A 12,375-nucleotide genomic window follows, 5' to 3' on the forward strand; every position below is an offset into this window, starting at 1 on the left:
AGGAAATTATGATTTGGTGAATGGAAGAAGAAATTGATCAAGTGAGTCATCCCTTGAAGCTATGAGTCTATCGTTTATGAGGTTGGGGGCTGAAATTTATTGAATACCTGAAAGCCATAAGGATGAAGTTTATGAGTTTCTTCGTAGTTTGATGTGTTTGTGATAATGCCGTCACTGAAAGCACCAGTCAGTCTTAAACGTAACGTGGTCTCCAAAGTTGTGTCATGACATTAGGTTAAAGTCATGTGTTAAATTATCATGTTTGCCCACCACTAGCTAAATGACACTGGTATTAGATAGACAATTGAAATATGTTGTTATCAATAGATATTTATCTGAAATAAAACATAAAAATGAAAGAAAATGTAAAATAAAATAAAAATAAAGAATATAGAAGAAATAGGCAACAACATCTAGAAAAGAAAGTGGGAGTGGGAGTGGGATTAGGGTTACGAAGTAGAATGGGTCGAAAGAGGGAAGTTGTGTTCGATGAAGAGGCGCCGGATTTCGATCCAGCGAAGCCTTACAAGGAGCCGGTGGCGATGATGGAGATGCGTGAGCACATCGTCCGGGAGAAGTGGATCGACATCGAGACTTCGAAGATCATCCGCGACAAGCTCCGCTGGTGCTACCGCATCGAAGGCGTCAATCACCTCCAGAAGTGTCGCCACCTCGTCCAGCAGTACATGGATTCTACCCGTGGTATCGGCTGGGGTAAGGACGGCCGTCATCCCGCTCAACACGGCCCCAAGGACTCACTCACTGGTATGTACAACTCTAAATACCCGCTTTTAGCTTAGAACCCGACCCACTTTTCAGCTCCATGAAAAACATGTTAATTTCAAACAGAATGTAGACCAGAGCATCATCATACTCACCTCACATTTCATTACTTCATCTTTTTGAGCCAACACGTTTTGCATTGACCTGATTCCCACCAGAGTTTTTGCTTCCTGATTGGAACGCGTTTAGCTGTCCCGTATCTGACGCCTTGCTAAATTCATCATTACTCCTTGCTCCAGAAACTATTTTTTGACTACTTTCTTTCACTTCACTCTTGATATTACCAACTGCTCGAGCATTAGATGACCCTGAAAAACTTTTCTACTTGTATCCAAAACCATTGTTGTTTGCCTCAAAAGACTCGCTTTTGACAGGTATCTGCGCATTGTTAAAGTTGGTAAACTTGATCTTATCCGACGCTTCATCTTTAGCAGAAACATTAGAGGTGGCAAAATGGGCGGGTCAGAATGGGGTAGGATTAAGTTGAACCGGACCACCGACTCCTTTTCGTACAGTTTATTCATGTTATTATGTCAAATCAAATATATATACACGCACATAAATTATATTATTTTACATGCATGTACCACTACATAACTTGTTGGAAAACAAAACTAACAAAATCGCTTCGCTAAAAACCTTAATTTGTTTCGTAATCATATCGAACACATTAGTTATGAACAAAACTTTTTAAGAATATTGACAGTAAAGCAATTGCTGGTCTATCGAACTTGACCTGTTTGGATCTTGTTAGATAAATAGAAATGTTGATGGTGGCAAATCTAACGTCTATTTTGAGTTCATAAGTTTCAGATTGTACAAGACCAGATTTTTGAGATTTGTTTACAAGTGTGTGCTAGAACTAGAAGTAAAAACTAATTGATATGTACTTCTCTGATTTTGGCAGGTTAATGTATTGAATTGAAGAGAGGATGGAGCTTCTTTTACCCGTTTGTTTAGCAGTTTGACACCAATCATGTATTTTGATGTTACTTCATAATAAAAATTTCATTCCCCTCTTTGATTGAAGTTCAGTGCAATTTGCATTTTCAAATGATATCTTATTTTTATGATTGTGTTTACTATTTTTGTTTTATTTTATTTGTTTAGTTATCGTTCTTATACAGTATTATTATCTGGGAATATTTACTTAAAACTAACAAAGGATCTTTTTTGTAACGTGTTCTACTAAAAGGTGCACATGTTTCGATGACAAAAATTCACTTGAATTATTATTTTGAAAATTTAAGTGGTTTGATTGGAACAATGATTATTTTTTTTACTACTTTGATAACTAGGTAAACTGTAACGATTATTTATTTATTTTTTGTTAAATAGTAATAAAGTTTAATATTGTTTCGCTTAGTTATTAAATTTTTAAAATATTTTATACTGGTATAACAATGAAGTTCTTATAACATTCCTTTACAGTTCCATTCGACCCTTTTGGTCGATTTCTCAATGTATCTTGACAATTTATGTTAGCTATTTAGCATGTTATAATCCTCAATAACCTCTCAAGCATTTGGATTGCGTCCCACCTGTTAAAAAAAAAGTAGAGATGCCAGCTTGAGCTAGTGGTTTTTCTCACATATGATGGTTTTCTCCAAAGTGGTCTTTGTGTCGGGATTGATGGGGCGAATTGAACTCTCTTTCGAGAACGTGCCAGCCTTAGACTGATATATATAAAAGGTAAGGATAATAAGAAAACCACTTGAAAATTGAAAAGTTTGAAAACCATTTTGAACCACTAAAAGAACCTTAAAAATATATTTAAAAAAATTATAACAAAAATTTTAAAAAAGTAAAAAAAACCAAAATTCTTATATTTCATTCCGGTTCCATTAAAAAAAACACACTTTGTTTTATACACACGTGTATAATTTCATTTAATCTCTATTTACGTAGTGTACTACATTATCATTTACTTTAAAGTGTACATATGTGCATAATAAAAAAACATGTATGCAGATATTATACATATATGTATCAGACAAAACCGAGACGTTTTTTTATGAAACCGAGATGATAAATAAGAATTTTGATTTTTTTACTTTTTTTATTTTTGCGTTTTTTTTTGTTTTATGATTTTTTTTTAGTTTTTTGTGATACAAAGTGGTTCTCAAAGTTCTCAATTTCAAAATATTTCTCACATGATCTCAATTATATATATATATATATATATATATATATATAGGGTAAGTTCATTAAAAACTTCAAAAAAGTGAAGAATTGGGGAACTCCATTTCCAACCCTTCATCAATTTTCCACACCCTCAATCACCTATCACATCATCTTTTTAAAGAAAAAAAAACTCCTAAAAATATCAAAACAATAATTAAAAAAATTATAAAACAAAAAAATAAAAAAAGTAAAACAACCAAAATGTTAATCTAGCATCCCCAATCCAAAAAAACTCATTAAAAATATCAAAAAATTAATTAAAAAATATAAAACACGAAAAAAATAAAAAAAAAGTTAAAAAAAACAAAACAAAAAAATCTAGCACCCCTTGTTTTTAAAAAAATAATCTCGGTTTAGCCTTCGGGTTCAGTTTAACTTTTAGAGATAGGTTTATTGGGGCCTGTTCCTTTCGTTCGCGGATATTATTAGGGTCCGTTCCCTACATTCGCAGATACTATTAGGGTCAGTTCCCTACATTCGTAGATATTATTAGGGTCTGTTCCCTACCAGTGACGAATCCAGAAATATTTTTGACAGGGGTCGGAAATTTTGAGTCGATACACAGTTGCCCATCGCCTATTAGTAAATAACTTTTTTTTGGGCCCGATTCGGCTTTTCGGTTCGATTCAACTCAGTGTATATGTATATATTCTTTGGGTACGGCTCGCCGTTTTTGTTGGGTCATATAAAAAAATCGACAACCATACAAAATATCATATAACCAAAAAATGTACAACTGCATAATTAAAATAAAATATTCCTGAAAATAATTTCCATGGGTTTACAGTATTTAAAATCAACCCATACCATCATCAAATTTGACATTCCTAAGCAAGTCTTTCTAATCTTGTTTGACATTTCTAGGTAACAAGGCCTCAAGCTAATGAGCAAAACTACATTGATTTACATATGTGATCAAATATGGATAAACTCTGTCTATAACTTAATAAAAGATATACAATTATAATCGTAAAAATAAATAAACTACATATTATATAAATAATATTATAAAGTTGAATAGTAGTATAAATGAAATCAAAAGGAATTAAATAAAGTTGAGCTAAAACTAGACAAAACACACAAAAAGCTTATACAATTGAAGATTATTAGTTTTGTTTTGGTATATAACGAGGCATACATAAACTTTTAATTGTAGCTTATACAATTTGTTGTGGGAAGATTGGTGTAATTTTATGTTGTAATTTTGTTTTCTTTTGTTCGGTTTCTAGCTTCTTGCTAGTTGTGTTAATGAAATTTGCCGTTCCAAAATAAAACATAAACTTTTAACCGGAAAGCCATAACATACATTTATACATTTGTTAATGTATATCGGCAATTTAACTAATTTTAAATTATTAAGTAAAATAATAAAGTAAAAAAGTAAATACTTTCTTTAATAATAAGTAAAAAATGGATAATTATTGTTTATATATTATGGGTCATGGGCTTAAGCCCATGGTCTTTCTTCCTTCCTTATTAACCCAAATCCATTACCCATATTTATTTAACCCAACACAAGCCCAACTCATAACAATTAATATTATTATTTTATTAGTCGAAAGGGAAACGGGATATTACAAGTCTTCCCTCCTTAAAGAGGTTTCGTCTCCGAACCTAACTATTACTGAAACAAATATGAATAAAACTTGCGCATCTCTTTTTCAACTTCCCAAGTGGCATCCGATCCTTCACGATGCTTCCATATTACTTTCACTAAAGGAATAATTTTATGACGAAGTTGTTTCTCCTTACGGTCAACGATCTCTACAGGCTGTTCAATGTAGTTTAATTGTACGTCAACCTCAATGTCTACTAATAGCACATGCGACGTGTCATCAGCTAGGCACTTTCTCAGATGAGAAACATGAAAGGTAGTGTGGATTCCCTCTAGCTCCTCGGGTAAATCTAGCTTGTAAGCAACTTCACCCACACGCTCAACAATCTTAAACGGTCCAATGTACCTTGGACTCAGCTTTCCTCTTTTCTTGAAATGAATAATTCCCTTCCAAGGCGAGACCTTGAGCATCACATTTTCACCAATGCCAAACTCAATCGGTCATCGTCGCTTATCAGCATAGGACTTCTGACGATCTTGAGCAGCTTTCATTATTGCCTTGATCTGGTCAAACCTTGAAGAGGTTTCCTGCACGACTTCCAAGCTTCCATTATCTTTCTGACCAATCTCTTCCCAACATACCGGGGATCTACAACGTCTACCGTATAGCATTTCAAACGATGGCATACCGATACTCGAATGATATCTGTTGTTGTAAGAGAATTCTGCAAGATGCAGATGATCATCCCTACTTCCTCCAAAGTCTATCACACAAGCACGTAGCATATCCTCAAGGATTTTGATAGTCCTTTCAGACTGCCCATATGTTCAAGGATGATACGCCGTACTGATGTTCAATCTTATTCCCATAGCTTCATGGAACTTCTTCCAGAATCTTGAAGTGAAACGAGTATCTCTATCATACACTATCGATAACGGCACTCCATGTTTAGCCACAACTTCTTTTACGAACACATTTGCTAACACTTCTGACGAGATGGCTTCTCGTATAGGCAGAAAGTGAGCACTATTCGTTAAACGGTCCACAATCACCCAAATGGTATCATGGTGTTTAGCTGTACGCGATAGCTTAGTTATGAAATCCATGGTGATATGTTTCCATTTCCATTCAGGTATCTCTAATGGCTGCATCTTTCCATAAGGTTTCTGGTGTTCAGCCTTGACTTACAAACAAGTTAAGCACTTACTAACATAATCCACTACATCATTCTTTATACCCGGCCACCAGTAATCTCTCTTTAGATCTTGATACATCTTGGTGGATACTGGATGAATCGAGTATCTCTACTTGTGAGCTTCATCTAAGATTCGACCTCTAAGATTTTCATGGCGTGGAATCCACAAACGGTCAAACCTAATCTTAACACCATGAGTGTTTTCTATCAGCTCGTCTTGCTGTCCGAAGATTCTTTCCTTTTTCATTAGTCCTTTATTTTCAAGCACCTCTGACTGCTCGATGATTTCTTCAAAGAGATATGAGTTAATGATCAACTTATACGACTTCACTGTTGCAATGACTTCCTCATACTTATGGTTCAGCGCGTCAGCGACCACATAAGCCTTACTGGTATGGAATTTGATATCACAGTCATAGTCCTTTATCAACTCCAACCATCTTCTTTGTCTCGTATTCAGCTCCTTCTGCTCAAAGAAATACTTCAAACTCTTATGATCGGTGTAGATAGTACACTTTGTACCGTATAAGTAATGTATCCATATCTTGAGAGCATGTACCACTGCTGCTAGCTCTAGATCATGTGTCGGATAAGTACTCTCATGAACTTTCAACTGTTTGGACGCATAAGCTATCACTTTTCCTCGTTGCATCAACACGCAACCTAACCCATGATGCGATGCATCAGTACAAACAACCAAATCCTCATCACCCTTAGGTAGAGCAAGTATTGGAGCTTGTGTGAGTCTTTTCTTCAATTCCTCAAAATCTTCTTCTTGAAACTTACCCCAACTGAATACTACGGTCTTTCAGGTCATTCCGGTCAATGGTGCGGCTATCTTAGAGAAGCCTTCGATGAATCTCTTATAATAGCCAGCTAACCCCAAGAAACTTCGCATATAAGTCGGGTTTTGCGGAGTCTTCCAGTTTGTTAAGGTTTGAGTCTCGTTTCGTTCAAGTATGGCTTCGATAAACATCACAGAACTGGTAAAGATGGAGGTTGAAGCTGGTTCAGCAACTAAAGCTCCAAAACTACTTAAAGGTACTGATTTCGTTGCATGGAAAGATAGATTTGAACAATATGTGAAGTATCAAGACGCAAAGATGTGGGTCTGCATTCAAGACGGGTACATTACACCAACATCCATGTTTGAAGGTTGTGAACAGATTAAGAAGTACAGTAAGATGGAAGATGATGAAAAGAAAATGTATGAGGCAGAAAGTAAAGCGCATGCAGCTATAACAATGGCACTTCCACAAGAGATTCTTCATACTTTCAAAAAATACAAAACTGCTAGAGAGCTATAGGAAGCACTAGAGAATAGATATGAAGGAAATGTTGGGATACGTACCTCCAAGACAAAGCTGCTGAAAACTCAATTCTCAGTATTCAAGTATCTGAAAAACGAATCACTTGATGACATCATCACACGATATTATCATCTGATGACCGAGCTAAATAACTACTCCATTGAATACAAGGAAGAAGAGATAGTGGAAAAGCTTCTTGATGCTCTCCCACCAAAATGGGAAATCTACACAGTTCTGATGAGAGAAGATAAGGACTTTGAGAAGATTGATTTGGAGACGGTGGTAAATAAGTTACGGAATTTTGAACTTAACATGGCTCGAAAGGAGACACCTACTGATCAGGTTCAGGATCCGGGAATGTATGTGTAACGATTCCGACGAAACCCGGTATACCCTAACCGGTAGACAATAGTTACGTCATATTTAATGTCGGATACATGAGTTACCATGGTAATTATACGAGAATACATGGTTCACTGTATTGATTGTACGTGAATATATAATTCATCGCATTGAATATGCGATTAATCGATTGATAGTTATTGAAACCCGAACGAATCGAGGGCTCAATTATAGACGAGATATATTATATTTAGTGATTTTACGAAGTATTAAAGCTTCGGGATAAGTGAATTAAAGCACAGAAAAAGAATTTCGATTTAATGGTACGTCGGTACATTAAACGAAACCTTTAATACCAAACCGAGCAAGAGACGATCGATCAAGCCGAAAAAGATGCGCAATCATTAATAATATGATGTTTTAAGTTAATGAAAGTCATGGTTTAAGTTTTTAAAGTTTTTAAATCGGTTTTAAATAAATTTCATTTTTAAGCCGAAAAACGACCGTTTTAGCCTCGTTTTAAGCCGAATTAAACATTTAACCGAAAAACGAACTGAACCAGATTATCCAAAACATTATCCGGATTACGGGAATCCAATTGTGTGGCTAAGAATAGAGAAGTGGGTCCCACCCCACCCCTCCATATGCCGATCGGACTATAGGGGATATCCCCAAGTCCTTCATTCTTTTTTCTAAAACAAATCTTCAACATCCTTCAATCCTCTCAAGATCATGATCCAAAACCGAGAGTTTGTAGCAAGAAAACAAGGTAAAGAATCGAGTTAATCACGTGTTCATCTTCGTTTCTTGAGTTTGTTTGCAAGAAAATGAGGTTTCAAAGATGAAAACCGATTCTTGCATGATCAAGTGATGTATACGGGTTATACAAGGGATCTTGGTCCAAGAAAGGAGTTAAACGAATCAAAAACGAATTTTTACGGTTAAATCTTTGTTTTTGGAATCATAACCGAAACTATGAAAGAAATGGCTTGATCGTGAGTGTAACTTGCTTGGTATTGTGGTATGTTGTTTGTAGGCTCTGTGTTTAGTGGTAGATCAGGCGGAAAGACGAGTTTGTAGCTTGTAGTGGCGGAAAACGAAAGGTATATTCGGTTTATGTTCGGTGTATGTGTTTTGGGACAGATTGTTGATGGTTTAGAGTTAGGTCATGAAATTTTACATGGATGTTCTACACATGAAAATAGGAGTTCTGTGAATTTTTGGTAATTTTTGGACAAAGGATGAATATTTGGTGAATTTAATGCTCGGTTTTGGCTAAAATTGGTGAAAAATAGTTAAATATCATGAAAAATTCTGGGGAAATTTCAGATAAGCTTTTTATATCATGTATAAGTCACACACAATATTTAAGGTCATTTGGAGAAGTCTAAGTAGGATTTTCGGTTAAACGAGTTCTAGGGTTTTCTAGCTCGGTTTTAGTGAAAATGGCATGTAAAAGAATATTTTGGTTCTGGAAATATTACAGGGGACTATGTGGATGGCAGGGGACATCCAGGAGAAATTTGGGATTTTTCTAAGATCGTTTGGTATTTAAGACATATTTAGTGTTTAAATGGTGTTTAAAAATAGATAAATAAATTTTAAATATAAGAATTAATTCTGGAAATATTTTTATAAAATTCCCCACTGTTAAAAAGTGATTTGTACAAAATTTCAAGATCCGAGATTAAACGGATAATTATTTGTGCTAATTATCAAACTTTTAAAGTTAAAACGCGTAAACCGGTGAAGTTTGCTTAAGCGAGCTGACTGGTGTATAAAAACCCTAAAAATGAACTATTTTCATATAATTGAGTTAAACAAGTAAAAATAAATCATCCGAACATAATTCGGATGATTTGAGTAATTTTAACCTATTTTAACAGTTTCCGGTACGCCAAAGACGGAAACGAGTCCCGCGGCCAATCGGGACGTCTAAACCGAGCTCTAATTTCACATCTTTAATTAAATTATCAGTCAACCACTACTCTCGGGTCGTGTGTGACCAAACTCAATTTTGAAACATAAAAACGGGTAACCGTGCTAGGCACGCAAAACGGGGAAAACAAGCTATTAAAAAAATTTGACTGTTGAACTCTAAACGACATCACAATCTGAGTCCGGAGAAGTGTTTCTGGGTTAACCTTGCCTCCAGAACGGGTACAGTGCTGGGTTAACAGTGTCCCCAGATGTACCGGTTAACTTGGTTATAGTTATATTAATAATGAGTGTATAGTAACGATCGTATGGATCATATTACAGATTGGACGTGTTAACTGATAATGATTGTTGTTACCTGCTTGCATGTGCTAAGGTGAGTTTCACGAGCCCCTTTTTCTGAATTGTTTTCAAATATTTTCCCGGGGCGGAAGCATGTTACTACTGAAATGTTTAAGTACATACTGAACGCATGGATTTGCGTGGATTTATATATATTTTATTGTACGGGAATCGTACGGAAATGTACTAAGATGGTAATTGTCTGAGTTGCTAACATTCTAAGGCCCCGGAACACGAGTGATTAACTGAAAGCCGGTAGAGTGTGGATAGTACTATTGGTCTGACAAACCCAACTGGTCCGGCATGGATTTGCTGATGTTTCCCAGACAGTTGCACATGCCTATTTTGTTGTTGATATATATTTTGCTATGTAATGTTAGACATAGCGGTTTGGGGCAGTTCCGTGGGCGGGGGATATGCCATGGGTCCGTGGGCGGGGGATATGCCACGGGGGTTGTGTGTGATAGTCAGAGGTTTCACTTGTGGGCTCAGCATAACTACATCGTAATTCTGGGTTAACATTGCCCCCGGAATGAGTACAGTACTGGGTTAACAGTGTCCCCAGATAATATTATATTTTGATATGGATTTATCATGGTTTACTCAAATTGTGAAACTCACCAACTATTCGTAGTTGACCCATTTTCTCACATGCTTTTTAGGTACAACTAAGATGAAGTGATTGCTTACGTGCTAAGTGCTTGATGTGTGTAAGATTTGCGTGCAGGATATTAGGATACATTATAACAAATAGAATTGTGTATCGTATTGTATGATGTGTGTATCACCTAGACGGTAATGAAATACAATATAATGTAATTTGAAGTATATTAATGTATTCAGTTTTCTTTATAAACAATGTGGTTGATATCAGAGGTGTCTGTTGCATCCCGTTTACGTTTCCGCTGCGGTTGCGGGGTGTTACAGAAGTTGGTATCAGAGCCATTGGTTATAAAAGAATTAGGATGTCTTTAAAAGATACCTAAAATATAACCAGTAGCTCAAGTATTATAGGATATGAATATCAACTAATAATTTATAGTGACGAGATCTGGATGAACTTGGATGGACAAGTGAGTTGTTATGGTCCGGAACATAATAACAGACTTGTCCGTACGAGGGAGTTCAGGGGAAGTCACGGGGTACGTTAATAGGTAAAAATGGCAACATATGTGTAAAGTATATAATATTATTTATACGTGCTAATGTGTATATATATATATGTACGTATCTTGTGGGTACATGTATTGAGAAATAGGACCCGGATAAGGAACCGGGGGATGAAATAATAAAAGTACCGAGGATGCTGAAATTTCTAGAGCATCGGTGGATAATGAGTCTGACTTATCGGGCCATAGTTATGATAGTACCAAGTTAGATCTCCCGTTTGACAATAACCAGAAATATCTAGTAACCGTCACTCCCAACCAAAATTGATAAATCCCTTACCCTACCAACACCGGTACCGTATATCCTAATAACCCCCTATGTTCACCCGAACCGCCAACCCTCACGTACGGACGGACCTGTACCTGTACCCATTCTTGTTCCAATAAAATAAAAATAAAATAATAATAATAAAATGGATAATAAATCAGCAGATAAAAATAATATATAGAAATATATATATGTATTGCTCACTCTCAAACATATGAGTCATACCTCCTCCAGATCGAGAATTACTGATTTTAGCAAACCTAGAACGCCTGAGGACATTGACTGAGCAAGTGATAGAGTTTCCCATAATAGTAATTGATAATATTTGAAGGCAACATGGGTAGCGCGATTACCTTGAATCTTGCAACTCCCTATGTTAACCTTACATCCGTTAGATGCCTATACCCATGTATACTCGAATAGAATGATTACCCATACACAAAGAGGCGTTGGAATCATTATAGCATAGTTGGTTATTCGTTCGTAGGTGGTATACTGTGTATGCCGGATATACGAATAAACACGGATATTATAACTCCGTGGTACGCAATCGTTTGGTGCTCACGGTGAGCATGTATCGGTTATGCTGACATGCAGAAGGATATTGAAATCAAGCATATTAAACATTAATCTTTGTTAAGAAAGATCTATATGTCAGTTGGTGACACGGGTTATGAAACATATTAAAACGTTAACCGACGTCAGGTTAAGTCCGTATGTTATTATATTGTGGGACATATATATATACTAGATACTGGTATGTGTAATTTGTATGATAATATTTGGTGTGTATGTGTACCTGCTGTTATGATTGAGCTGGTAACGAGTTATACGGTGAGATTAGTATTGATTACTGCGTATGGGATGAGTACGGCAGAATGACATAAAAAGAGTAACTCCAATGATGGAGATTGATATGATTCAGTTGATTGCTCAAAGATAGCAGATGATGATACCGAGTGTCGTATCACAGATCACTGCTAGTGTTGATGCAAATGTGATCACAGAATTATAGATCGAGCAATCACATGATTATGAATATTTTAATTCTTAGTGTTATTACTAAGAGTGATATTGTCCCACCGGATACTATTGTGACTACAAGTATTAGTTATAAACTAAACATGAATAGTAGTCATAATGAATTAGATCCGGTATGAAGGATATGTTTGTTGTTTGTGGTAAGGAAATTATTAATAGTGTACTGATGGTAAAGGGAGGAATAGATTTGCGAGTGGATAGAAAAGATCGAAATGGTTAAGGATGTTGGTAAGAGTCTAGAACATTG

The 12,375-nt window shown here is 35.8% G+C and overlaps 1 protein-coding gene across 2 annotated transcripts; it reads left to right on the forward strand.

Moving 5' to 3' along the window:
* Positions 1-447: 447 nt before the first annotated feature.
* Positions 448-1,857, forward strand: LOC143610848 (NADH dehydrogenase [ubiquinone] 1 beta subcomplex subunit 10-B-like). Of its 2 annotated transcripts, none has more exons than XM_077085217.1 (2): positions 448-765; positions 1,691-1,857. In XM_077085217.1, the coding sequence occupies exons 1-2, from the start codon at positions 462-464 to the stop codon at positions 1,693-1,695; spliced, it is 309 nt and encodes a 102-aa protein (XP_076941332.1). In that variant the 5' UTR covers positions 448-461; the 3' UTR covers positions 1,696-1,857. The 2 variants fall into 2 exon arrangements, with proteins under 2 accessions (XP_076941332.1, XP_076941331.1); XM_077085216.1 differs by having other exon boundaries at positions 448-769; positions 1,691-1,819.
* The last annotated feature ends 10,518 nt before the right edge of the window (positions 1,858-12,375 follow it).

The sequence above is a fragment of the Bidens hawaiensis genome, unplaced genomic scaffold, assembly GCF_021521415.1.
Source record: "Bidens hawaiensis isolate Kalapana, Puna unplaced genomic scaffold, B.hawaiensis_p1.1 tig00028454_1, whole genome shotgun sequence".
In the NCBI taxonomy this organism is placed as follows: domain Eukaryota; kingdom Viridiplantae; phylum Streptophyta; class Magnoliopsida; order Asterales; family Asteraceae; genus Bidens; species Bidens hawaiensis.

Coding starts and splice junctions, on each gene's coding strand:
- LOC143610848 (XM_077085216.1), top strand. CDS start 462: ATGGGTCGAAAGAGGGAAGTTGTGTTCGATGAAGAGGCGCCGGATTTC.